Genomic DNA, 25657 nt, shown 5'->3' on the forward strand with positions numbered 1-25657 from the left:
GGCTAATCACTAATAGTCACGTGACGACCCCGCCTCCACCGGAGATTTTGAAAGTCTGCACAACCGCCACCGTGCCAAGTTGACACTACACTCGACAACAAGCTCGCATCGACATGCCCAAGGCCGGACCAGGAAAAAAAGGGGGCGTGCGACACGACCCGCTGCATGTGCAGCTTGATGCGGACGCGTCGCTTCGGCGTTTTGGGCGGGTCAGCGCGCCGGAGAAACGGAAGAAGAGGCGGGATACGGGGAGTGATGACGAGCAGGTGAGTGATGTGGGGGGAGGGGGGAAGGAGGATGCTGAGGGAATAAGAGGGGAGATTCGGATGATGGCCGAAGTACGGGGGGAGATAGCTGCACTTACGAATGAGCTAACCCCAGCGGCCCGAGGACGCGCGCATGTCGCGCAAGATTCTCGATCTCGCGCGCGAGCAGGCGGACGAGGTGGGGCGCGAGATGGGGGACGGCGACAAGTGGGACGACGACGATGAGCCTAGCGTGCCAGCAGGGCGGGGGCGGGTTATGAGCAGCGACCTGGAGAGCGATGATGAGTTTGGCGGCGACGTCAGCGGTAGTGAGGAGGAGGCCGAGCTGCACATCGACCCCCAGGACCACGCGACCCTCGACGCGCTCAACCCCAACAGGCCTGAGGAGGGGGGACAGACGCTCGCCGACATTATCTTTGCCAAGATGGCGGCTGGGCCGGTTGTCGACGACGGGCCGCCTGACCCGAAGCAGGGACTCAGCGACAAGGTCATTGAGGTGTACACAAAGTGAGTGGTGTTGGGAATGGGTCTTTTGGTCTGAGTGTATGGACAATACTGACTCCAGGGTCGGCTTCCTGCTCTCGCGCTACAAATCTGGACCGCTGCCCAAGGCGCTTAAGATCCTGCCATCGCAGTCGAACTGGGCGCAGCTCGTGGCCTTGACCGAGCCGACAAACTGGACGCCGCACGCGACCTACGCCTGCACCAAGATCTTCGTGTCCAACCTCAAGCCCACTGAGGCGCGTGTTTTCCTCGAGGGTGTGCTGCTCGAGCGTGTACGCGACAACATTCGTGACGACGGCAAGCTCAGCGTACACCTGTACGAGGCGCTCAAGAAGGCGTTGTACAAGCCCGCCGCGTTCTTCAAGGGCGTCCTCTTCCCGCTCTGTGAGAGCGCGTGCTCGCTCAAGGAGGCTGCCATCGTCGGCAGTGTGCTCACAAAGGTGTCTGTGCCCGTCCTCCACTCTGCCGCAGCGCTCATGCGCCTCGCGAGCATGGACTACTCGGGCCCTAACAGCTTGTTCATCCGCATCCTCCTCGACAAGAAGTATGCGCTGCCGTACAAGGTCGTCGACGCGCTTGTCTTCCACTACATCCGCCTCGCTAACTCGCCGCGGTCCAAGGACGGCGAGGACAAGCTCCCGGTTCTCTGGCACCAGAGCTTGCTCGTGTTCGTGCAGCGCTACGGCTCCGACCTCACTGCCGACCAGAAGGACGCATTGCTCGACGTGATCCGCGTCCGTCCCCACCCTACTATTTCGGCTGAGATTCGCCGCGAGATTGTCGCCAGCGTCGAGCGCGGTGCGCCGCGTCCAGACGAGGATGTGGTGATGGGTTAGAGGTGATGGACTTGGGTTTATAGACTATGCACTGTATGATAGCGCTTGTGTGCCATGGTGCGTATGGAAGCGTGGAGACATGGAAACGGAATTGTATTCAGATCACCAGAGCCCAACTTATCTACAACTGTATCCTACAACATCGCGAGCTTGGAGCGAGTCCACCGCTGTCATTCAAGTTCCCCACGATGAACCCGCTACTGTGACAGAAAAACGTTTCAAAACCTCAACCTCATTGCTAGCATCCAGATCATGCCCTTGTTGCCGCCATGAACCCGCCCGGGTTGATGCTGTTGCATGTCAAGGTACCGCCAATGAACCCGCCCGGGTTGAGGGACGGTGTCAATGAAGCTTGTGGGTCAGAACAGCCGGTGTGTCATAGTCCGAAACTTTCGTCCGAGTCCAAACTCGTCTATATCTACATCTGCGTCCTACAACATCACTGGCTCAGCGCCGCGCGTGCCATCGCGACCACGCCGCTGTACGTCAAAGCGCCCCCGATAAATCCGCTAGCGTGGCAAAAGAATGCGCCAGGGATTCCTGACACGTGCTCAAGATCGGCATCACGAACTCCGCGCCACGCCTCGGGCAGGCTCTTGCGGTTCTCAAAGCTGTCGGAGTTCTTGGGGACGCACTGAATGCGCCACTTGGTGTCCGACTTGTCGGGGTTCTCGGGGTAGAGAACGTAGAGAATGTGAGCGGGAGGCTGGAGGGTCGACTCGATCGAGAAGAGGTGGTCCTTCCAGGGTCCGCACTGGGGTCAGCTCGGTCTGCACATTTGGACAGCCGACGGCAGACACGCCGCTCGGCAGCCATTTAGCGGCGCTCGCTGCGCTCGCTGCATCGCTCGCGCCCACCTCATTCACCTGCTTGAACATGATGATCTCTCCGGACGGGTCGACGTCCCAGCGCTCCTCAATCGCCGCAGCGACAATGTCGCGAGCCGGGAGCCACGCGTTGGCAAAGTAGTCGAGCTGCTGGAGGAACTCCTCCCCAGTCATCTTAGACGCAACCGCAAACTTGGCGTCGTAGACGTCGTCCGAGGCCGGCTCGTTCCAGCGGGGGTTGAGGCGGCGGACACGCGAGCTCAAGTCGGTGCGCTGGTTGTATTGGAGGGCCCCGTCGGCAATGTTGACACCGTTGTCGATAGCGTCAATGCTCTCGATAAGCTCAGAGTACAGCTGAAGCCAGAGGGTGTGGACCTTGTCCTCCTCCTCCGCAAGGTTGAGGGTGCGTGCGATGATGTGCTTGCCGTAGTGCTTGTACACGAGGCCAGCCGAGGAGAGCTTGGTGCTAAAGCCGTGGCCAAACACCTCCGTGAAGCCGCGCTGGTGGTGGTCGTAGCGCTCCTTCTCTGCGTCGTACACACCACCGACGTCGACGACAATGTCCAGCGGCTCGACTGGTGTTAGGGGAGCTGTTAGTGGGATGACGCACGCTTGGTAGGGTCGCGAGTGCGCACGAGGTCGGCGTCCTTGAATTGGTCCGTCAGGCGGAGGAGGAAGACGGCGAGGGCCTCTGGTCGTCAGTGATTAGGTTAGCTGGGTGCGCACCGTCACAGTGGAAGGTGCCCGAGTGGGTGCCGATGACCTTGGGTCAGCCAGTAGGAGAGCGGCCAACACAAACCTTTGTCGACTTCATCTTCTTAGCGACTGGAGAGGTGGACATGGGAGCAAAGGCGATTCGTGGGAAGAGGGTGTGGTGGAGAGTACGACTTAATCCTAGAGTGCGTACTGATCGGAGGAGCAGCATGCAGTGGCAAAAGCAGGTTGTGGCAGCGAGTAATCTTCACCTTCCCTGCTTGCCAACGACTGTTAGACTTTGTATCTCCAAAAACAGATCAAGCAATCAGGTCAGGTTGATTGTCACGTGGTTTAAATATCCCACGGTGTGTTCGGGTAGGATGACGATTTTACTCTCCCACGGGTGGTTGTTGATAGTGGAGGTCTCAACTCCAGGGTTGTGTTGCAACTGGTATTAGCGCGGGTATCAAGTGGACCCAGTCAAGTCTAGTCCAGTATAGAGGAAGAAGAAGAGAGCCTACAGAGCCAACAGAGCCAACAGAGCCAACAGAGCCACCATCCATCCCACCATCCATCCCCACAATACACCATCCACTTCAACATCCACACTTGTAATACATTAACCATCATCTTCCTCTTCCTCATCTTCATCCACTTTGAATCTCTTCACAACCTCCTTCCACTTGACTCAATCTCTTCACTGTCACTCTCCCTGGTCGCTCAATCTCAGCACATCGCCGCCTACCAGCCACCCACGTACTACGCCTCCCAGCCCCAAGCCCAGGCATCCAGTCATGGAGGCAAGGCGGAGACAGGCTTCTGCCTCGACATCCACCTCGTACTCGCACGACGACGCCAAAACGCCAGGCAAAGGGTCTGGAGGCGTGACACCCAGTCTCGAAGGCGACGACGACGGTGAGCACCCAGCGTCCGGAGCTAGCCCGAACGCGTCGGAGCGACTCCAACCTCTGCATGGCTTCCTGAAGCCCTCCGGGACCTTGCCTGCATGGACCACGCTAACATTCTCAGCTGCTCGGCGCCGCACGCGCGGCCGAAACCCGCTCCCGCCGCAGATCGGCCCGCTGTTCCCTCCTCTCCCACCGCGTCCGACAAAAAACTCGCCAAAGAACTCGCCCAAGACCGCCAGTCGATCGCCATCCGCAAAGGTACAGCGACTCGCGTCCGGGAGCGCACTGTCAAGCGTGATGGGAGATGACTCGCCGGAGGACCTGCCGCCCGACGACTTCGAGGCAGCGCGCGACACACGCGCCGCCTCCGCATCAAGCCTCAGCCCGCCGCCGCCTGCCGACGACGACATGGATATCGACCCGCCTGCTGAGCCCAAGAACGCGAGTAACGGTGATGACTGGGACGCGTACCACCGCCGTCGGGGGGTGCGGAGCTTCAGCGGCGCGAAGGCTGGCGGCGTGAAGATAGAACCCGTTGAAGCCGAACTGGTGTCCGAGGAGCCGGAGGTTGAGCCTGAGGCTGCTGCCGAGGGTGAAGCCGAGGCTGAGGTTGAGCCTGTGGAGAATGGTCCTGAGGCTGAAGCCGACGCCGACGCCGGCGACGGTGGTGGCGAGGCCCCGGACGCCGAGGTGTCGAACGGTGCGGCCGACGCCGACGAACGGTCCCTAAAAGAGACGTCGGCCGCAAGCGGCGAACCCTCATACCGTAATCCCCGTAAGCGCCGAGGCGAGGAACAACTGCTTCTCGACGACCACCTCCTACCAAAGGAGATGCGCCAGCATGCTCCGATCCCACCCCGAAGAGATAAGTCGGTCAAGCGCTCGGAGCCGGGCGATCCGCCTCCCAAAGAAGAGCCCGCTGAGCCAGAGGAGCCAGAAGAGCCAGAGGAGCCAGAGGCTGAGGAGGTTGAGGCGGAGGAAGGCGGCGATGACGTTGAGGAGGGCGATGACAGCGGCGAGATCACCCGCTGTGTGTGCAAACGCGAAGGTGAGTACACGACTTGCGATCTGAGCTGACGATCTAGAGGACATCGATGTCATGATGATTCAGTGCGACAAATGCAACGTCTGGCAGCACGGCGCGTGTGTGGGCATCTGGGGTGACGACGAAGCCCCGGACGGTGAGTTGGGTACGAGTTTGTGTGCTGATGGGCAGAGTACTTCTGCGAGGAGTGCAAGCCGGAGCTGCACGGCCCGTTAAAGAAGTGGATGAGGCAATGCGGCCGCAACCCGTGAGTCCTGTGTCAAGTTCGGAGCGCTAACGGCGCAGGGCCAACTTTGTTGCACCCGAACCAGAAGACCTGCTCAAGCTCTACCACTCGACAGACAAGTACCCGCCATCGCAGTCGAAGCGCTGGGCCACCGAGCTCCCTCCTCCGTCCAAACCGTCTTCACGGCCTCACCGCAAGAAGGAGGAAGACGATGACCGACGCTCCTCCCGCAAAGCCACAGCGGGAACTGGAGAGAAGGTGGCACGGCCGCCCTCGTCTAAGGATGCTGCGCGTGACCGAAGGCGGGCCAGACGGCAGTCGACCGACCTGTCGCTCTCCGGCTCACCTCCCCGCCATGAACCCAAGAAGCGGAGCACCATGAACTCGCGCGACGCTGCGTACGAGGAAGCCGTCAAGGCTGCCCTCGAGGCTAGCCGACGAGAGGCGTCCGGAGAGAAGGAGGAGCCGCCATTGACTGAGGAGCGCAAGCGGCGGCGCGCGGAAAACGACGAGGGCGAGCAACAGGAGCCTAAGAAGGGCAAGAGGAGGGAGAAGAAGGACGACGATGGTAAGCCGCAGGTCTTCGTGCATCAGCTGACAGCAGACTCGGAGGCTACACCTGTCCCGCTGCCCAAGCCAAAGCACCCGAATCAGTACACATACCGGCCAAAAGGAGACCGGTCTGTCGTGGCGGCATCACCGATGCGAGCACGCGGCACGCCACAGCCGAGTGCGCCGCCGCCGGCACACGATCACGGAACCCGGCGCGCCGGCGCGATCGCAAGCAACCTCGCTTCACAGCCCTACACTGCCATGACAGTGCACAACCTGAACTGGTACCTTCCCGAACACCTACAACCCTGTGCGGACATCCTCGTGACTCCTGCGCCCGTACCGCTCGAAGTCCCGTCACCTAGGACATTGCAATATCTCCCAAGAACCCACTTCACCAACCAGCGATACGGACCGTTCACGGACGACCGCGACGCGGAGGGCAAGCTCATCCTGCCCGACGACATGCCGCTACGCGAGGTCGAGGGCGACGCTGTCAACCATCGGGAGCCGCCCACGCGCGTGCGCTACCCCGTTAAGCGCATCACGACTGCGGAGATGCGCAAGCGGGTGCGAAACCTGCTCGAGTACGTCGGGCGCGTGCAGGACGAGGAGGCACGTCGTGCCGAACGCGCAGCGAGGATAGGCATCCCGGACACGTCCACACCGCGGCGGAGACTACGGTCATTCGGCTCCGACGACGGGCGAGAGGAATTCCACGCGAACGGGGATGCAGACGACAGGGCGCGTTCCGTTTCTCCGCCGGGACCACCTCCGCCCACCGCCTCGCAACTGCTGGACGAGTTCACGCGCGACCTTATCGCGTTCCAGGAGGCGTTCAATACGGGCGACTTTGAGAATCTACCATTCGCCCAGCCGCAACCGAAAGCACCAACACCGGAGCTCGAGCCCACGCCCGAGCCTGGCGTTGTTGACCAGCCGGCAACCGAGCCCGAGGCGAACCCCGAGATCACACAGGAGCCAGAGGCGGCAGAGATGATTGTCGAGGAGACGGCTGTGGCGGAGGATGCGGCGATGGAGGAGGCTGTAACGGCTGTCGAGGATATCAAGGTCGAGCCGCCACCCGAGGCCACGGTCGAAGAGGCGGTGGAGGTGGAGGTTGCAGTGGAGGTGGAACCAACAACTGAACTAGCTGCCGCCGACCCAGAAGAGCCGACGGTAAATGGGGCATCCGATGCTGCCAAGCCGCCAACGCCTCCAGCGGCAGTGGTGGAAGCTACAGTCGAGGAGGTGCCAGAACCGAAGGTCAAGGCGATGGACGTCGACAAGGTCCCAACCCCGCCCACTGAACCTGCTCCCGAGCTTGCGGTTGCACCAGCTAAGGCTGCAGAGGCTCTGGTGGCCGCGGTCGAGGATGAGGCGATGGAGGTCGACATGGACATTGACTCGTCAGCCAGCTCCGCTCCACCACTTTCAGAGCCAGTCGCAGAGCCAGCAGCCACGGAGGCTTTCGTTGAACCAGCAGTTACGGGGCTTCCAACAGAACCAGCAGCCACGGAGTCACCAGCAAAGCCACCAGCACAGCCAACAGCTCCATTGTCGGCACCTTCAGACCACGTACCTACAATCGAGGCTGCCGCCGACTCTGTACCTTCCGGCGCGCTCATTCAAACTGAGCCGGCTCCGACTGGCGACACCACCACTAGCGAGGCGTCGGCAGCCATACCCGTAACCGAGGTGCATGAGGCGCTGAGCGCCGACCTCAAGATCCCATTAGTGGTGGCCGATCCCGAGGTCAAGGACGAGAGGCAAGAGAGGGAGAGGGAGAGCATCGTGACCGAGGTGGTCGCGTCGTAGCCATAGCATGTCGTGACCGGTCATGAAAGTGTTGTCATTTAGGCAGTGGGCGGGTATGAGCAGTGGTAGATGCAGCTATCTTGTATGGGGGAGTGCTTTGTGGCTACCATGCGACAGCGATGACATGTATGTTCAACCTTGAACATGATCAGAGCCGTGAGAGACCACTGCATGTGCTGGTGGGCGTCAGCACTGGAAGCTTTCGAGCCATCAAGTATGCATGGCCTCCCGAATAGAAAAAATACCTGTACATACGCTGAGAATGCTACAAAGATATCTAGTGCTGCTGCTGGAACTGGTTGAGCATGGCCGGGTTGAGGCCTCCAAGCCCGCCTTGCCCGAATAAGCCGAGGGCGCTCTGGCCGCCATTGTTATTCTGCGCGTTCTGCGCGTTCTGCGCGTTCTGTGCTGCCTGCGACGCCTGGAACTGCTGGAGGTTGAACCCTGGGATCTGACCGAGGCTCGCGAGCGTCGCAGCGTTCAGCTGCGGCTGCTGGCCCGTGTTGCCTTGGTTCGCGTTGTTCTGGTTCTGCATCTGGCTCATGGCAAGTTGAGCCATGTTGATTCCACCCGCGCCGCCAGCGTTACCGAGGTTCGGGAGGTTGCCCATGTTCATGTGATTCAGGAAGTTGTAAGCGGCCGGGAGGTTCATGTTGCCGCCCTGCCCGAGATTGGCGTTGAGGTTGGCGGCACCGAGATTGAGGCCCTGGTTGACTTGGCCAACGCCGCCGCCCAGACCCAGGCCGGGGTTGTTCTGCGCCGGGCCCGCCTGGCCCTGGTTCTGGCTCACGCCCTTCAACATGTTCTGCTTGGCCTTCTCCTTCGCAGAACCGATTATATGGGCGAGCGTCTCGCGGGGGATCTGGTTGGGGTCGAAGTTCTCCGTCACGTTGATGTTGGCGTCACGCAGCAGCTTGATGATGCCCTGTTTCTGCTGCTCGGTGAAGGCTATTGGCGCCTGAGGGCGTTGGGGCTGTGGCGTCGTCGCGGCGAGCTGCCGCATCTGCAGCTGTTGCAGCGTCTGCAAGTTCGGCTGGTTGGCAAACTGCTGCAGCGTGCTCGGACGCGCCTGCGGCTGCGTCGGCTGGCTTAGACTCGGCGTGCGCGAGTGCGCGGGTGTGGGCCGCGCAGAGTTGCCCAGTAGCGGGTTCTGCAGCAGCGAGTTCTGCAGGAATTGGGGCGAGATGTTTGGCACGTTCTGGAATGCGCCGCTATTGGCGTTCCCGTTAATCGTCACGGGCGGCTGGGGCGTTTGGGTGGGGGCGGTGTTCTGGTTTGCGGCAGCAGCGGGGTTGAACGCCGGGTGCGGTTGCTTGAGGCACACGACGCCGAGGAGACGATTGCCCTGGTCGTTGCCAGGCGTTGGCGGACCGCGACTGGTCGACACAAGGAGGATCCCGCAACCTGGGTTGCCAAACTTGATGAAGGCTGCAAGGCCCTTCGCTTGCAGGCTCGCTCCAAGATAGTTCATCTTTGCCTTGGCGTCGGGGCTTGCATGTGGCGACACGCTGAACAGCACACAGGGTGCGTTGTTCGCCTTAACGTACGTCTGCAGGTCGCCCATGACCATAGGCATCATTGACGACATCTCGAGGTCTGCGGTCAGATCAACTTCGAGTAGGCAGCTCACTTTGAGGCCACTGCTGCAGCAGTAGGTCGGCCGGATTCATCATTTGGTTAAGCACAGTGCACTGTACGGGGATGATGCTGCGCTCTTGACCCTTGAGCATCCAACTGATCGTACCGGTCCAAATCGGCGCCCGCATCTGTTGTCCGTTGTTTGGCTGCGCGGTGTTCTGCGCTTGACTTTGTTGCCCTTGCGAGGTCTGCGCGTTCAGCTGTTGCGCTCGTTGAGCCTGTTGCTGCGCCAGCTGCTTCTGTCGCTGCTGGAGGAGGAGAGCCTGCTGTTGGCTCAACAGTTCCTGGGTCGTCCGTGCAGTCGCCTGCGCGTTCTGCTGAGGGTTTTGATTCTGGTTCTGGTTTGCAGGCGTGTTCTGGCCCGTCAAGTTCTGCTGGTTGCCCTGTTGCGTCTGAGTCTGGCCCAGTTGGTTCTGCTGCTGCACCATCTGCTGGTTCGTGTGCGCCTGCATGGCTCGCTGCCGTGACTGCATCGCAGCCGCGAACTGCTGCTGGGACATTGCCGAAGGATTGTTCATGTTGGGAATGGTGATGTTCGGCGCGGATGCCCCTGGAGCGTTTTGCGTGAGGTTCGCGGTCGACCCCGCATTTGTAGGATTGACAGCGGCTGGGACAGCCGGTGCACTAGTACCGGCGGCATTGTTGGCGCCATTGGCGTTTGCGATCGGATTGTTGGGGTTGGCGTTGCCGACCGTGTTGGCACTTGCCGCTCCCAGTCCCTTGTTTTGCTGCGCCTGGATCACGAGTTGGCTCAACTGTGCTATCGCCTTCTGACGAACGCTCATGTCAGAGGAGCGGATGCTGCCAGCCAACTGGGTCATGACAGCAGGATCCAATCGTCCACTCGAGATGAGCTGAGCCAATGCGTTGAACGAGCTGCCCTGTGCTCCCTGCGCTTGAGCAGCCTGTGCCATCTTGGCAGCCATCGCCGCCTTCTGCGCCTGTTGATACTGGATCTGTGCTTCTGTCGGACCATTCGCCGCAGGTTGTGAGGAGGGCGCGGTTGGCAGAACAGCCTTGATCTCCGGTGGGGCCGGGACAGGAGGTGGCGGTGAGGCGTTGCTCTTGACGGGCATTCCTGTCAAATACACTTCCGAGTCTGGTGGGAGCGTGAACCACACGTCATCGGGGCCGTCGGCGCTGCTCGCCTGGCACATCTTGCGCAGCTTCTCGGCGGTCGATCCGTCCCGTCCGAACGGCGCAGTCGTCGACCGTCCTCCTTCTGATGAGCCAAGGATGATACACGAACATGCAACGTCCTTGCTCCGACAACGGTCGCCAATGTTGTCCCAGTCGACGTCATCATACGCTGCAGAGCTGTCCTCGCGCGCCCAGTGGCCCACGGCCCTCGTGTCCGCGTCGATCGCAGCCAAGCTCGCCTTATCGGTGAACACAACCAGATATTGCTTCCTTGGATCCTGTGTCTGCGACCGGTGCGGCGCGTAGTACATCGACAGCATGTGGAGACCTGACTCGGGCGTCATCTGCTGGAGGACGTTGGGTGGGGACACGGAGCTGGGTAGCGAATGGTGTTCGAGCAGCTGCGATACGATGAGCACGTTTCTAATCCCTATCTCACCTCGATGCCACCGACCAGCCCGCCGAGGAAGCGGTCGCTCAACCCAGGCTCGCTCGCGCTGATACTGAGGCCAGCGCCATCCTCAGTGTCCCAGATGCTCGTCAGGATCGAGCCCTGCTTGGGCGGGGCGAGCGCGGCGTGCGGAGTGAAATGTCTCACCAGTGCCGGGAGCGACGTGAGAAAGGCTGACGGGCGTCGGAAGTCTTGGCGGTATGAGGGAAGCACCGAATGAAGCGTGCGCGGATTGTGGTACGGCGCTTCTTGCGCGGTGATGATCAAATTCAGACGCAGCTGGAGGGTGTCAGTATCAGCCGCGGTGGGAGGATGCGGATGAGGATGCGGAGACAGGCGCGGATGTGGATACCACAACAAGCAACGAGCAACGTACGGTCTGCTCGCTGTTGCCCGATTTTTGCATCAGGCGCTGCACAATCTTGTTGACGATGCCATTGTGTCCAATGAGCTCGACGTAGCGCTCGCGCGAGAGACCAGAGTCGAAGACAAAAGTTGCTTGAAGAGCGACGGGTGGCGGGCCGGTGGAGGAGGACGCCTCAGGCATGTGGTCCATGCTGATAGCTGAGGAGCCGCTGGATGCGGCGGGGATGTCCGAGGCGCTGCGAGGAGTTTTGTATGCACGGATGCTGGGTGGATGGGGATGGGGGATCAAGAAGGCGTCCGTAATGGGGTAGTGGATGGCGAACCGATTTAGGGCAGGATAGATGAGAGTCTGATGGGAAGATTGATACAATGATGAATGGAAAAGAGATGGTAAGATGGTGAAATAGTACTAAACCAAGAGTCGACGAGTCGACTGGCGGCGACGGGTGACGGGCGACGGCCGATGGGCCATACGATGGGTGACGGTGATGGCGGTGGCAAGCGTCCAATAGCTCCAACCAAAACCAGGCACTCTATTCGCCTGACAATGGATATTTGTAATGTATTCATATTAGCTTCCCCGCGTCACCCTATCCATCTCCCCGCATCACGACTGACAGACAGACACCCACACACGAACGACGTTCCTTGCCTTCCCCTTGTCATCTTCATCATCTCAACACATCTATCACTACTCTTACTACTCCACTTTACACTCCCTCTCCTTCTCATCAGCTGCCCACGTGTCTACTCAAACACTCTCGTCTACAACGCCAACTGTCTCCACAATCCACAAACACCAGACCGGGTCTCACGACACTGCCTTGGCGCGCGCTCCTGTGAGCGTCTGGCGGCCCATTCATCATGGGTACGTACGACAACAAGTATGTGTTCGACTACAGCTGACGGCTACAGATCCATCAATTCTCAGAGGTAAGCACTGTAATCACAATCATGGCCGTGACCGTTGGTGCTAACTTCCGTCCAGGCCTCAATGATAAGATGTACGACTGAGTAACCGATGACTCCTGATGCCAGTTACGAACGCCGCAAGGCGGCCGCGTTAGAGCTCGAGAAGTGAGGTGATCAGACGGTGATGCTAGCTAACGCACAGGCAGGTGCTGTCGTCCGATGGGGCTCGCATTTCCGGTATCATTGATCAGCTTTGCTGCATGTTTGCTGCTACCAACGCTATGCACACTCGCAACGGCGGTACGTCTTCTTAATTCTGCCCGAGAATAAGCTGATAGACAGGACTGATCGGCTTGGCTGCGACGGCCATCGCTCTCGGACAGGATGTCGCGCCCTTCCTTCCCGTAATCATTCCACCCGTCTTGCAATGCTTCCAGGACACTGAGAGCCGTGTGCGCTACCACGCATGCGAGAGTTTGTACAATATGTGTGCTGGTACCAAGACGTCTCTGACGACAGTGCAAAGGTCAGCAAGGGCGAGATCTTGACGTACTTCAACGAGGTTTTTGATGCTCTCAGCAAAGTGAGTTGTCTGAGGCCCAGGAAGCTAACACTCCAGCTATCGTCCGATTCGGAGATGTCCGTCAAGAATGGCGCCGAGTTGCTCGACCGCCTCATGAAGGACATTGTCGCTGACGCTGCGGCGACGTACGTTTCGGTGTATCAAGAGGATGACCCAAGTCGCACTCCACAGAACGCCAAGTTGGACGCACTGGAGGGGCACGATGGCTCGCCGGGAAAAGGCGATGGGCAGCCAGGTTCGAGCCCCAGCCGTCCTGGCGATGTGGATGGTCTCACGACACACACCCTGGAGAAGGAACACATGGACCGCCGCGCCTTCTCTCTTGAGCGCTTCATGCCGCTTCTCACAGAACGCGTGTACGCCATATCGCCCTACACGCGAATGCACCTTGTCTCATGGCTCATCGTCCTCAACACAGTCCCTGACCTCGAGTTAGTCTCGTATCTCCCCGAATTCCTGGACGGTCTGCTAAAGTATCTTGCCGACACGAACGGCGATGTGCGCGGCGCTACGGAGAACCTCCTCGCCGAGTTCCGCCGCGAGATCCGCCACATCGCCTCCCAGCAGGACAAGATGCTCGAGGCGGATCGCGCGCGGCACATCGCCTCCCAGCAGGACAAGATTCTCGAGGCGGATCACAAGAAGCGGCCCGATAAGCGTAACAGCCGCCAGACCATTGACGCAATCCCAATCGAGTACAATGACTCGGCCATCGATGACGACGACTGTGAGGACGGGGAGGATGACGATGATTGGGATGGTGAGGGGTCTGGGGAATGGGAGCCAGGGCAGAGCACGGTCGTCGACTATGCGGCGATCATGGACATCATTGTCGATCACTTGTCGTACCCAGGTGAGTAGCTCCGACGTATCAAATGCTCACGCGTAGACAAGCTCGTCCAAACCACGGCCATGGACTGGATCCTCACCTTCTTGGAGTTTGCTCAGACCACTGTCGTTGCCTTCACACCACGTATGGTCTGCGCCATCCTTCCTAATCTCGCCTCACTGAAGTGAGTTAGAGCACGTATGGCATCTCGAACTGACATTCAGTCGTCACATCAAGCTCGCTGCGACGGAGACGAACCGGAGGCTCATCGCTGTAATCCAGAGTCTCCCGCTGCAGGGAACACCGGCTGTCAACAATGCTGCTACTCTTCAAAAGGACGGCCAGACAGTGACCAGCGTTGGGTCGACCTTGAACACGGCAGGCTCGTCTCCACAGGGCGGCGGCAAGAATGACGGCGGACTCTCCGAATCTCCAGACCGTCTGGTCGTTCCAATCGCGGACCCTCTTGACAGCGGCAGCTCGCCTTCGGCGCCTGGATCGACGTTGCGCATCAAGGCGGGTCCACCCATGCCATCCTCTGAACCAGTGACGCCGGGAACTAGCGAGTTCCCTTCTGTGCCCAAGGTCCGAACCAGACCTCAGTCCCCAGAGTCGCAGCCCATTACCAATAGTATTGCCCTTCAACTGCAGGCGCACAATGTGCAGACCGTGTCCGCGACCGAGGTGGCGGAAGTGGACGACGACCCGTTCGACGTGCACGAGACAGTCAACATGCTCATCCTGCAGTTCATGAGCGAGAACCCCGAGACTCGTATTGCTGCGCTTGAGTGGCTCCTCATGCTGCACCTCAAGGCGCCGAACAAGATCCTCTCCCGCGACAGTGGCACCTTCCCTGCTCTGCTCAAGACCTTGTCCGACCCTTCAGAAGACGTCGTCAAGCACGACCTGCAACTCCTCGCCCAGATCTCGTCGTCCTCGGAGGACTCGTACTTTAGGAGTTTCATGGTCAACGTGCTCGAGCTGTTCAGTACCGATAGGCGGCTGCTCGAGACGCGCGGCAGTCTCATCATCCGGCAGTTATGCCTGCACCTCAACGCGGAGAAGATCTTCCGCACCCTCGCTGAGATCCTGGAGAAGGACGACGTGAGTTCTGCTGTTCATTCCAACTGACGACAGGACCTCGAGTTTGCGAGCATGATGGTTGTTAAGCTGAACATGATCCTCATCACCTCGCCGGAGCTCTCCGACTTCCGCCGCCGCTTGAAGAACCTCGACTCGAAGGACGGGCAGATGCTGTTCACCTCGTTATATCGGTCGTGGTGCCACAACGCTGTCGCCGCGTTTGCGCTGTGTCTTCTTGCCCAGGCGTACGAGCATGCTTCCAATGTGCTGCAGATCTTGTGAGCTTATTGTAGTTATTGCGAGCTGACATCAGTGCCGAGCTTGAGCTCACCGTGCCTCTTCTCGTTCAGATCGACAAGCTTGTCATGCTGATCGAGAGCCCAGTTTTCACCAGTGAGTCCCTTGATGGGAAACCGCTCACTCCAGACCTCCGCTTGCAGCTCCTCGAGCCCGACAAGTATCCATACCTCCCCAAGTGCCTGTACGGCCTCCTCATGATCCTGCCTCAGAGCAGTGCCTTCGTGTCTCTGCGCGCACGCTTGGCAGTTGTGAATGCCTCTGGGTACACCCCACCACCCTCAAAGCCTTCCTACGCCCAGCCTACGGGTGGGCGCTCGACCGCACGCAAGGACGGGATCCAGTGGCAGGACCTGCTCTCGCACTTCCGTGCCGTGCAGAACCGACACGAGCGGGCGCGTCGAGCGGCTCAAGCCTCTGATCAAATGGCGAACCTGCATTTCACTCCCTCTACCACAACCACAGCCCCAGCCGCCGGCGCAGGTAAGCCTGGCCTGTCCGGGCTACCAGCGCCTCGGCGCAAGCCCCAGAACACGATCCGTGCGGGTTCGGAGCCGGGTATGCCAACGCGCGGCGCGTCTGGCCTCTCCCCCCTCAATCCCAAGCGCGTGGGCTCTGGTGCGGCCGCCGCGTTAGTCGCTGCCGGCGGAGCAGTCGCGAGTATGAATGGGCAGGGCCTGGGTGCGATGCGTGCGATGAGTCCTCCGCCCGTGCCGTCCAAGAAGCGGTTCCCACAGGCGCCAGTGCGTCGGATGTGACTGTGACTGTATTCGATAGACACGTATAATACAGTAGATGTTGAATGGATGTTTTTTGCATGTTAAGTTTAGTGTATCGGTGTGAGTGGAGGGTGGGCGGCACAGGGCATCACGATCGCTAGTGGAACGTCGAGCGCGATCTGATCAACTCGGTCAACTCTGCACATCTAACAATACGCCATCCACTCGTGTTCTACTGTTTCGTCCTCGTGCATCCAGGCTTGTACACACCACCCCCGCAGTAACAGCGTTTCAGGCTATCAAGAACGTGTCGACCTCGCCGTCGGCCTTCTTCCTCCACCGGTTGACTGTTCAACACGCCTCCACCACCTCCACCTTCCTTCACTCCTCCTACTATCTTCTTCATCATGTCAACCGACGCCGAGACGCTCGACGCTGTACGCAAGCGCCTCATCGAGACAGGCGACTGGGACCGGTACGTGACGTTGGCTTGGTCGTCTGTCAGTTTCTAGCTTTCCAGTTCTTCCCAGTAATGCGCCGACTACGCTACCCTTGTTCCTTCTTCTTCCTTGTCCCTTGCCTCATCCTTCCTCCCACTTCTTCCTTGCCCCCTGCCTCATCCTTCCTCCCACTTCTTCCTTTCCCCTTTGCCTATTCCTTCGCTCTATCTTGCTACACTACCTACCTCCCTCCTCCACCAACCCACGACTTAATCCCGCGCACCCGCTAACCCCAGCATCGCGCGCCTCCTCCGCCAGCGCCTTGAAGAGAGCGGATTCGACGACGACCTCAAAGACCTCGCAAAGGAGAAGGCGCGCAAGGCAGGCGCACCGAGTCTTGCACAGCTCGTTACAGAGGTGACACCCGAGGCTGAGCGTGAGTTCCGTCTTTGGGGCGTGCAGAGGAGATAGCCAGATGGAGCCGAGCAATTCCATTAATGCAATGGCAGATACGAGAGACTTGTGGTAGCTGACACCAGGCCTCGTCAAGGCCGACCTGCGCGAGGCGCTCGTGAGCGAGCTTGAGGCCGTGATTGAACGCGAGGTCGAACGCGTCTAGTCTCCTCAATTCCCACCCTACGTTCGCTAAATAGCCACCCTGTTGTACATTGCATGGACCGGTTGCATCACATCGTACTACAGCGCAACAGCGCAACAGCGTACACTACCATTGCTAAACTAGTGGCCCGACCACTCGATGGTGCTCAGGTCAATGCCCTCCTCGACTGCCATCTCCCACAGCGGGCTCATGTCACGGAGCCTCTTGACCACGGTCGAGATGCGCTTGATGACCATTTCGATTTCCTCGTCGGTCGTGAAGCGGCCAATACCGAAACGGAGCGACGAGTGTGCCATGTCGTCACTGGCGCCAAGGGCGCGCAGGACGTAGGACGGCTCAAGCGATGCCGACGTGCACGCGCTTCCAGAAGACAGCGCAACGTCCTTGAGCGCCATGAGGAGCGACTCGCCCTCGACGTACGCGAATGAAATGTTGACACAGCCAGGGTAGCTGTGTTCGGGGTCGCCGTTGCGCACAACATGCCCGACATTGGCGTTGATACCCTCGATGAGGCGGTTGCTGAGCCGGCTCACGTGGGCGTGGTCGGCGGCCATCTCCTCGCGCGCAAGGCGCGCTGCCTCACCGAGACCAACGACGATAGGTGCGGGAACGGTGCCGGAACGCAGACCACGCTCCTGACCACCGCCGTGGATGAGGGGCTCGAGGCGCACACGCGGGCGACGGCGAACGTAAGCCGCGCCAACACCCTTGGGCCCGTAGATCTTGTGGCCGGAAATCGACATGGCGTCGATGCCCATGGCCTCGACGTCGACGGGGATCTTGCCAACAGCCTGTGCGGCGTCCGTGTGCAGCAGAGCCTTGGTGACGCCGTGCTCCTTGGCATAATCCTTGAGAACCTGCGAGATCTCAGCCATGGGCTGGATGACGCCAATCTCGTTGTTGACCATCATGATCGAGACAAGCGAAGTGTCGGGCCGCAGCTCGCGCTTGAGGTCCTCGAGCGACACGAGACCAGTCGGTCCAACAGGAAGATAGGTCACCTCAAAGCCCTGGGTCTGGAGGAAACGGCACGAGTCGAGCACGCACTTGTGCTCGGTCTGGGTGGTGATAATGTGCTTCTTCTTTGACTTGTGGAAGTTGGCAATGCCCTTGACGATCATGTTGTTGCTCTCGGTGGCGCCCGACGTGAAGACCATGTCCTTGGGTCCGGCGTTGATGAGCTTGGCAACCTCCTCACGCGCGTTCTCAACCAGCTCCTCGGCCTCCCATCCGTACGCGTGTGTGCGCGAGTGGGGGTTACCGTACTGCTCCGTGAGGAGGGGGAGCATCTTGTCGAGCACGCGCGGGTCCATCGGCGTCGTTGCCTGGGCGTCGAGGTAGATTGGCCGGCCGTTGACATGGCCGCCGCGGGTCTGGCGAGGCTCGAGTTTGAAGCCACCTGAGGGAGCGGGTTCTGGGGTTAGTAACTAGTACCGAACAAGCACCGAGCGAAGCGAGGTGCGAAGGCTCAAGGGATTGGAGAGGAGACCGACTGCAACACAAGGCGTGAGACGGATTGGGGCCTAGGACGAGCTGGGCACCGAGTCGCCAGGGCGGAGTGTGCCGGAGCTAGGAGCGGAATGGACACGGGTGGGCACTGAGCCACGGAGCCGCGTCAACGGCGACTCCGCTCCGACCGACCGCATCGCCGCTTTCCACACTTTCGCCAGCACCAACTCATCTCAGGTCCACCAAACCGTGCTTCCTCCCCACCTCTTACGCCAGGTTTCCACCACCAACCGCCATCGACACCGGTGTGTACTCACCAGACGCAGCCTCAGAATTGGCCTTGGGCGCCTCAGTGACACTCGCTGTGGCGGGCGTCGAGGGGGTGACGAGCGTCCGGGCGAGGGGCCGCGCGAGGCGGGCGGGGGTGACGACGCGCGAAGTGGCGCGGGTGAGGAGGCGGAGGGACATGGTGGTTCTGGGTGAACTTTTTGGTACGGGGTTAGAAGTTAAGAGTGCGATACACGGATGCAGTGCACGAATGTCGCGGAGGCGATGGTGAATGGGAGGAGGAGAACGGGGTAGAGGGCGGGGTTGGGTGGCGGAGAGGGTAGAGTTGGAGTTCGGGGCCGGAGACGGAGGTGTGAGAGGGGGGTGGAAAAGGGAGTTGGCAAGTGGCGATAGCTGGGTTGTAACCCAGTCATATGGCAATCAAATGGTGGCAAAGAAAGCGGAAGAGAATTGCTGACTGAACCAAGCCCGATTGCCACGTGCTGGCCCTTTGCCAACCGAGCCATGCCGAAGCCGAGCTCCGTATGCCCGGTCCCCCCCCCTCCACCAGGAGTCATTCCCATGGGCTGGGCACAGATACGTATGCGCATGCATGGCACAACTGGTCAGGCTATGTAGATCTACCAACACGCGAGATGTCTACGACCCTCTACACTCTACACTCTACTTCTTGCCAGGCGCCTTCTTGGCGGGCGGGAGCTCCGCCGTGAAGGGCACAAAGTCGCGGCCCTGCATGTACGGCTGAAGGACCTTGGGAATCTTGATGCCCTGGGCATAAGCATGTGAGGCCGTGGTTATCAGATAGCGGCTGAGCAAAGGATCCGCCCGGCTAAACTCACCTCAGGAGTCTGGTAGTTCTCGACCAGGCAGCAGAGGGCACGCTCCGTCGCACACAGCGTGCCGTTCAGCATGTGGACGTAGCCGGCCTTCTCGTCCTTCTTCTTGAAGCCGAGCTTGACGTTGAGCGAACGCGACTGGTAGTCGGTGCAGTTCGAGCACGAGACGAGCTCCTTGTACTCGCCCTGGAACGGGAACCACGCCTCCAGGTCGTACTTGATCGAAGCGGCGTTGTTCAACCCGCCCGAGACAATGTTGACGACGCGGTAGGGGATCTCGAGGCTCTGGTAGAACTCCTTGGCAATCTCGATCATCGAGTCGAGCATAGCGGGCGACTCTTCAGGGTGGCACACGATGAACTGCTCGACCTTCTCGAACTGGTGCACGCGGAAGATACCCCACGTGTCGCGACCGCTCGAGCCGGCCTCTTTCCGGAAGCAGGTCGAGTAACCGGCGTAGCTGCGGTTAGCTGAGGCACGCGCCTGAGTTAGCTCACCGGATGGGGAGCGACTTGGGGTCAATGTTTTCGTCAGCGTGCATGCCCGAGATGGGCTGTTCAGAAGTGGCGATGAGGTAGCGGTCGTTCTCGTCGTTGCCGTCGTTGGCGCTGACCTTGTACAGGGCCTCGTCAAACTCCTCGAGCTGGGCGGTAGCCGCCATGAGCTCCTTGCGCATCATGAAGGGTGCCTGGATCTTCTTGTACTGGCGCTTGCGCAAGAAGTCGAGGCCGTAGTTGATGAGGGCCTGGTTAAGGTCGACACCGTCGTTGGTCAGGAAGTAGCCGCGGTGGCCGTTAATCTTGTTGCCACGCTCCATGTCGAAGGCCTCGAGACGGTACATGACCTCGTGGTGGGGAAGGATACCCTCCGGCTTGTCGGCGGTGGTGAGCTGCTCAGAGTTGCCCTTGTGGTTGGGCTCAGGGTGCCAGAGGCCGAGGACCGGGTTGTCGTCCTGTTTGTGCATCAGTATCGCCGTCATCTCACACGCAGCGACACCGCTCACTCGCACTCACCTCGGTCTGCGAGACGTGGTTCTTGTCGTCAACAATGTTGCCTATCCGCGAGGCCTTGGAGTCACGGAGACGCGCGAGCTCGCTAGCCTTGGTGGTGAGCTCCTGGATCTTCTTGTCGTGCTCGGCCTTCTTCGTGAGGAGGTCCGACGCGTCGCCCTTGGCCTTCTTGATTTGTCCGATCTCCTTCTGAAGCGCGTTGACAGCACGGCGCTCGTTCTCCATCTCATACTGGGCTGTAGGTTGGAGCGGAAACAGCGAGAGAGAGGGGAAAGGGAGCAGAGCGAGGAGGTCAGGGGAATGGTGGTTGAGGCGCAAACGAGGAGGGAACAAGGATAATCAAGTGTGTCGCAGAAGGAAGGCACAGGCGCAGGCGCAGGCGAGCAGGGGGAACAGCAAGGTCCGGATGGCATGGCGCCGACGAGAATCACGCAAGGGCGAGGAAGGCGGGCCCAGTGATTATCAATCGAGCGGGGTAGAACGTGGGCGTGGGCATGGGAATGTGGTTGAGGTTGATCAGGTGCAAAAGTTGAGTTGACGTGTAGAGCACGGATCAGCACCGCTCGAGCTCTTCACCGTCGCCGTCTTCGGCGAGCGAGCAACTCACCAGCCTTGTGCTGCGCAAAGATCTCAATGACCTCGTCAACTAGCTCGACGGGTGCGCCGCGCTTCCTCTGCGACTCGCGCACAATCTCGGGGTTTCCCCCTTTGTCCGCCTGGACTGTGTGTTAGCGGTTTCCTTCCTCCGGATCTGCGATCAGGCGTCTCTCTCCAGCTCACGTGCTTGGAGTAGCTGGACTCACAGTAAAGAAGGTCGATCATTTTAGGTGTTGGTGATGGAGAGACGAGAGATTGAGACCTGATGAGATGCCAGCATCGCTCGACGCCGATCGAGTCGCGCGAGACTCACTCCTGGCATTGACATTTCAGCCCTTATCCGAGCCCTCGTTATATCACGTGATACTACGTCGTGCCTGTGCAACTTTCTGAAGTTGCCACCAGATGCAGATGATCAAGAGAGAAGGCTGCTTGTAAACATTACACAAAAATGGCGACCCAGTTTCCGCCTCCCAAGCGCCAAAAGTCGGCGTACTCCAGGAGTCTCCTTCCGACTCCGGTGCCCGAGCCCGCAGCGCCGATCCCCACTGTCGTTGTGCAGTTCAAGAATGCCGAGAGTGGGGAGAGCATTGGGCCCGCGATCAACCTCCCCGCCGATACGGGGCGGGACGCGCTTCAGATGCTCATCAACAAGCTCAAGGGCGAGGTGTGTTTTGATTTTTATCTAGCTGATATCAGGATGAGGACCCGATGCCGTATGCGTTCCACCTCGTTCCAAAGGAGGGTGCACGCGTCGCAATCCACGAGAGCATTAATGCCGATGCGCTGCCCAAAGGGTTCAGTCCCGAGGACATTTTCGAGATCTGGGCTGAGCCGCAGGCGGTATTCCGCGTCCGTGGGGTTGGACGGTGTAGTGCTACCCTCACTGGACACGGGAGTCCGATTCTGTGTGTGGCCCAGTCGCCAACTGGACGGTATGCTGCTACTGGGAGCGGGGACGCTACGGCCCGGATTTGGGACATGGAGACCGAGACGCCCAAACATACCCTTGCAGGACATCGGGGTTGGGTGCTGTGTACCGAGTGGGACTCGGTCGAGAAGACGCTCGCAACGGGAGGACATGACGGACAGGTGCGCCTCTGGGATGCCAAGACTGGCAAGGGGAGCCAGCCGCTCACGGGACACACCAAGTGGATCACTGCGCTTGCTTGGGAGCCACTTCACCTTGCGAAGGGTGACCACCAGCGACTGGCGAGTGCGAGCAAGGATGGAACTGTGCGGATTTGGAACACGGGCAGCCACAAGCTCGAGTTCGTGCTCACTGGCCATGCGGCTAGTGTTAACGCCGTGCGTTGGGGTGGCGAGAACGTCATCTACACCGGAAGTTCGGATAGGACCGTCAAGGTGTGGTCGGGAGTTGATGTGAGTGCCGACACCAAATATTACTGACAGTTAGGGCAAGTTGATTCGCACGCTCAACGAGCACGCACACTGGGTCAACACTGTCGCTCTGTCGACCGACTTTGTGCTCCGTACGGGTCCCTACGACCACACAGGCAAGCATCCCGCCGACCTCGCCGAGGCCAAGGCGCGTGCTCTGGCGCGGTATCGCGCACATGTTGCAACGCAACCTGAGACACTGATCACGGGAAGCGACGACCACACACTCTTCCTGTGGCCCGACCAAGCCGCACCTCCGGTCAGCGGTAACCCTAAGAAGCCGGCTGCACGGCTCACGGGACATCAGAAGCAGGTGTGCCATGTCGCGTTTTCGCCCGACGGCAGGTTCGTCGCGTCGGCAGGGTTCGATAACGCCGTCAAGTTGTGGGAGGGCAAGACGGGCAAGTTTGTCGCCTCTCTCCGCGGACATGTGGCTGCCGTGTATCGGGTTGCGTGGAGCGCCGACTCGCGAATGCTCGTTAGTGCTAGCAAGGACTCGACACTCAAGCTGTGGAACCTCAAGACGTTCAAGATTAAGAACGACCTGCCGGGGCACACGGACGAGGTGTACTGCGTCGACTTTGTGGCTGACAAGGTCGTGAGCGGAGGGCGCGACAAGACGGTCAAGATGTGAGTTGGTTTTTAAGGTTGTGCTGACGGACAGCTGGCGTCACTAGGTTCTACACATAGAAATAGGTCTGCATGCATATCCTGTACATCACTGAACGCTCTGCATTACATGGCTACTGCGAACACGCGAGACGGCTACACTACTGTCTGTTTTGGGATACGGAGCAAGAGACGACACGGCACGTTCCGCTAGCTGGCCGCTGGTTACAGTTTCGAGAAGACGAGGCCGATGACTACATAAGCGATCGTCAAGGGTGGCGTGAGAACCGCATACGACCATGAAATGGTCTTGGAGATGAGGCGCTCGAAAGCGTCTCCACTCGCAGCCTGGGTGAGCTGTGCTAGCGTGAGAGCTGGTGGACTCGAAACGAGAAGCACCGAGCAGAGGATGAACACGGGGTCGGCAGCGGCGGGGAACGGGTCCGTGCGCGCAATGTACGCGATGACGGGGAGGATGAGGAGGGGTACGAGTATCATGCGGCTGACGACGGCGACGAAGACGGCGCGGTTCTCGCCCTCGTACCCCGCGCTCTTCTCGCGCGTCTTGAGCGCCCGGATCTTGCGCTCAAAGTATCCCTTGATGCTGTGGTCGATCTCGTCGGGGAGATGCACGGCGGGCTTGGGTGTGTAGAAGAACGCGCCCAGGACGATGAGGGTGACTGGGATCGAGCACTGGCCGGCGCTCTTGACGGCCGCGACGAAGGGGTTAATGCTCGACACAAACGCCTGGAGGGGTGGGATGAGAGCGATGATGATCGAGATGAGTGCGGCCCATGTCGGCACCGTCATGAAAGCGTAGAAGCTGTTCCACGCACGCAGGGCGCTTGCCCTGGCGCGCACCATGGCCTGCTTGATAAACGGCCTGGAGGGCGAGAGACGGCGGCGTAGGAGGGGCATCTCGGGACCTCCCCACTCGTCGGCGTCCTCGGCCTCGCTCTCGGAGCTGTCCTCGGCCAGATCCACAAGGTCGTGCCTCACGGGCAGCTCAGCAGGAAGGTTCCAGAAGTCGCGCCCCGAGTCAGTTCGGGACATGACTGGCCGTGAGCGTGAGGACGATCGGCTTAAGGCGCTCCCGCGACGATGTCTCCGTCCAGCGGGGGAGAAAGTGCGCGGACTCTGGCCTAACGGGGACGGCGATATTGGGAGGGATGAAGCGCGTGGGTCGCTGCTGCCGCTCATCGCACGGCCGCGGGCGCCACCTCCGAACGGGAAAAAAACCGAGGCGCGGTTGCTCGCAGCAAGCGCCTCGAGGTTGTTGAAGGGGTCTTCACGCACGACCAGTTCGGGGCTAAGCACGTCTAACGACTGATATCTGGCCGCGGAGGGCGAGATAACGGTCTCCTGGGCGGGGCCCTCAGGCTCGGCGCTAAGCAGAAGTGGGGTCTCTTCCTCCTCGTCGGCTGAGGCCAGAAGCTTGACGCCGTACGACCAGCGTAACACCATTCCCAGCGTCGAGTAGAGAACGAGGTATGTCAGGGCGCGGCCGAGCATTGCATCCTTTGTGTCTCCTTTGCCCCACTTGAGGCCGGGGACGACGCCCACGAGCGACTGGATGAGCGCGATGGGCAGCGAGTTCGAGTTCTGGAACATGGAAGCGCAGATGGCAAAGGCCGTCTGCGACCTGTTGAGTTTAAAGAGCTTGGCGAGGGACCACGCGACGAGAGCGGAGACGCCAGTGATGACAACGAAACTGGCGTGAGCAGGGGCACAGCTGCGAGCGACGGTGGATGAAGGCTTTAATTGAATTGAGCAGCACGTCCCGCACACGCGCAGAACTCACCTCAATGGAATAATCCACATCTCCTTCAGCTTGGCGGGCGTAAGACTGAACGCCACCTTGCTGAAAAGGAGTGCGGGAGTGAAGAGCGAGACATTGATGACGTTGAGCTTGCGCTGCGTCGCTTTGTCTGTGACACCAGTGGACGCTAGGACGTATCCCGCGATACAGAGTAGGACGACCTCTGTGATGGACTGGTGTTAGTAAGTGATGAAGTGATGGATCGATGAAGGCTGGGGTTGGGCGCAGAGGCCCGATCGTCGTCGGGCGGCCAGATCATCACGACGTCGGCAGGAGAGGCTTCGGTGGCGAAGCGACTGTGGATGACTGAGCGACCAGCTCCGGTCTCGTGACGGTTCACACGACACTTCCCATCGACCTCATCTCTCGCCACTCACCTGAAAGACGGTGAGCAAAAGTGTCCCGACTGGTGTTAGCGCTGCTCTTCAACAATTGAACTGCAGCGGACATGGTCCGCACGGCAGACGTACCTGGAATAGCGCTGACGGGTGCGCCTAGCATGCTGCCTGCACCTGTGGGCAGTGGGTTGAAGAGTGATTGAGAAGGATAGAATTACCAGCTTGAAAGGATATGTTGCCATCAGCCTCCTTTACCTAGTTGCAAAGACGTCATTCCTTAACCGAGGATCAGAACACGCACGTGTGATCGACCGCCCAAACAATGCAGGCCGAGGATGCCAGCGCATTCCACACCGGGTTATCTAGATGCTGTGCCTTACATCTCCATCGCAACCCCAGCCACGCCATTCAGCTCCAAAACGTCAGAGGAGCGCAGCTTGCAAAAAGGTGGGTAGCTGCGCAGACTCGCACGCAGACTCGCAGACTCGCAGACTCGCAGACTCGCACGGAACTCTCTAGGGCGCGAGGACAAATGCGTTGCGCAGCCCGTGCTCT

General features: G+C 59.9%; 10 protein-coding genes across 10 annotated transcripts; 5 read left to right on the forward strand and 5 right to left on the reverse strand.

Moving 5' to 3' along the window:
• Nucleotides 1-113: 113 nt before the first annotated feature.
• ENP1 (uncharacterized protein) lies at nt 114-1606 on the forward strand (the record flags this gene model as incomplete). The annotated part of the gene is made up of 3 exons (XM_060596710.1): nt 114-266; nt 382-773; nt 832-1606. The coding sequence occupies 3 exons, from the start codon at nt 114-116 to the stop codon at nt 1604-1606; spliced, it is 1320 nt and encodes a 439-aa protein (XP_060453676.1).
• Nucleotides 1607-2045: 439 nt separating this feature from the next.
• CcaverHIS019_0111290 (uncharacterized protein) lies at nt 2046-3274 on the reverse strand (the record flags this gene model as incomplete). The annotated part of the gene is made up of 5 exons (XM_060596711.1): nt 2046-2360; nt 2473-3008; nt 3044-3124; nt 3160-3196; nt 3233-3274. The coding sequence occupies 5 exons, from the start codon at nt 3272-3274 to the stop codon at nt 2046-2048; spliced, it is 1011 nt and encodes a 336-aa protein (XP_060453677.1).
• Nucleotides 3275-3923: 649 nt separating this feature from the next.
• Nucleotides 3924-7678, forward strand: CTI6 (uncharacterized protein; the record flags this gene model as incomplete). Its single annotated transcript, XM_060596713.1, has 6 exons — nt 3924-4044; nt 4159-5085; nt 5123-5218; nt 5254-5329; nt 5368-5876; nt 5913-7678. The coding sequence occupies 6 exons, from the start codon at nt 3924-3926 to the stop codon at nt 7676-7678; spliced, it is 3495 nt and encodes a 1164-aa protein (XP_060453678.1).
• Nucleotides 7679-7955: 277 nt separating this feature from the next.
• On the reverse strand, nt 7956-11463 carry CcaverHIS019_0111310 (uncharacterized protein; the record flags this gene model as incomplete). Its single annotated transcript, XM_060596714.1, has 4 exons — nt 7956-9274; nt 9309-10857; nt 10896-11186; nt 11284-11463. The coding sequence occupies 4 exons, from the start codon at nt 11461-11463 to the stop codon at nt 7956-7958; spliced, it is 3339 nt and encodes a 1112-aa protein (XP_060453679.1).
• Nucleotides 11464-12137: 674 nt separating this feature from the next.
• Nucleotides 12138-15735, forward strand: CcaverHIS019_0111320 (uncharacterized protein; the record flags this gene model as incomplete). Its single annotated transcript, XM_060596715.1, has 13 exons — nt 12138-12141; nt 12189-12206; nt 12262-12277; nt 12312-12350; nt 12388-12485; nt 12528-12672; nt 12705-12768; nt 12805-13621; nt 13658-13781; nt 13822-14701; nt 14735-14958; nt 14994-15073; nt 15107-15735. The coding sequence occupies 13 exons, from the start codon at nt 12138-12140 to the stop codon at nt 15733-15735; spliced, it is 3138 nt and encodes a 1045-aa protein (XP_060453680.1).
• Nucleotides 15736-16103: 368 nt separating this feature from the next.
• Nucleotides 16104-16755, forward strand: SUS1 (uncharacterized protein; the record flags this gene model as incomplete). Its single annotated transcript, XM_060596716.1, has 3 exons — nt 16104-16171; nt 16433-16572; nt 16676-16755. The coding sequence occupies 3 exons, from the start codon at nt 16104-16106 to the stop codon at nt 16753-16755; spliced, it is 288 nt and encodes a 95-aa protein (XP_060453681.1).
• A 119-nt stretch (nt 16756-16874) lies between these two features.
• Nucleotides 16875-18672, reverse strand: NFS1 (uncharacterized protein; the record flags this gene model as incomplete). The annotated part of the gene is made up of 2 exons (XM_060596717.1): nt 16875-18169; nt 18522-18672. The coding sequence occupies 2 exons, from the start codon at nt 18670-18672 to the stop codon at nt 16875-16877; spliced, it is 1446 nt and encodes a 481-aa protein (XP_060453682.1).
• A 483-nt stretch (nt 18673-19155) lies between these two features.
• SES1 (uncharacterized protein) lies at nt 19156-21160 on the reverse strand (the record flags this gene model as incomplete). The annotated part of the gene is made up of 6 exons (XM_060596718.1): nt 19156-19260; nt 19332-19788; nt 19826-20280; nt 20342-20574; nt 20946-21059; nt 21142-21160. The coding sequence occupies 6 exons, from the start codon at nt 21158-21160 to the stop codon at nt 19156-19158; spliced, it is 1383 nt and encodes a 460-aa protein (XP_060453683.1).
• Nucleotides 21161-21386: 226 nt separating this feature from the next.
• Nucleotides 21387-23013, forward strand: RSA4 (uncharacterized protein; the record flags this gene model as incomplete). The annotated part of the gene is made up of 4 exons (XM_060596719.1): nt 21387-21602; nt 21635-22318; nt 22353-22966; nt 23001-23013. 4 exons carry the CDS (start codon nt 21387-21389, stop codon nt 23011-23013), a joined length of 1527 nt encoding a protein of 508 aa, XP_060453684.1.
• A 157-nt stretch (nt 23014-23170) lies between these two features.
• On the reverse strand, nt 23171-25265 carry CcaverHIS019_0111370 (uncharacterized protein; the record flags this gene model as incomplete). The annotated part of the gene is made up of 4 exons (XM_060596720.1): nt 23171-24656; nt 24747-24937; nt 25142-25170; nt 25235-25265. The coding sequence occupies 4 exons, from the start codon at nt 25263-25265 to the stop codon at nt 23171-23173; spliced, it is 1737 nt and encodes a 578-aa protein (XP_060453685.1).
• Between the last annotated feature and the right edge of the window lie 392 nt (nt 25266-25657).

This window comes from Cutaneotrichosporon cavernicola (genome assembly GCF_030864355.1).
Source record: "Cutaneotrichosporon cavernicola HIS019 DNA, chromosome: 1".
In the NCBI taxonomy this organism is placed as follows: Eukaryota; Fungi; Basidiomycota; class Tremellomycetes; order Trichosporonales; family Trichosporonaceae; genus Cutaneotrichosporon; species Cutaneotrichosporon cavernicola.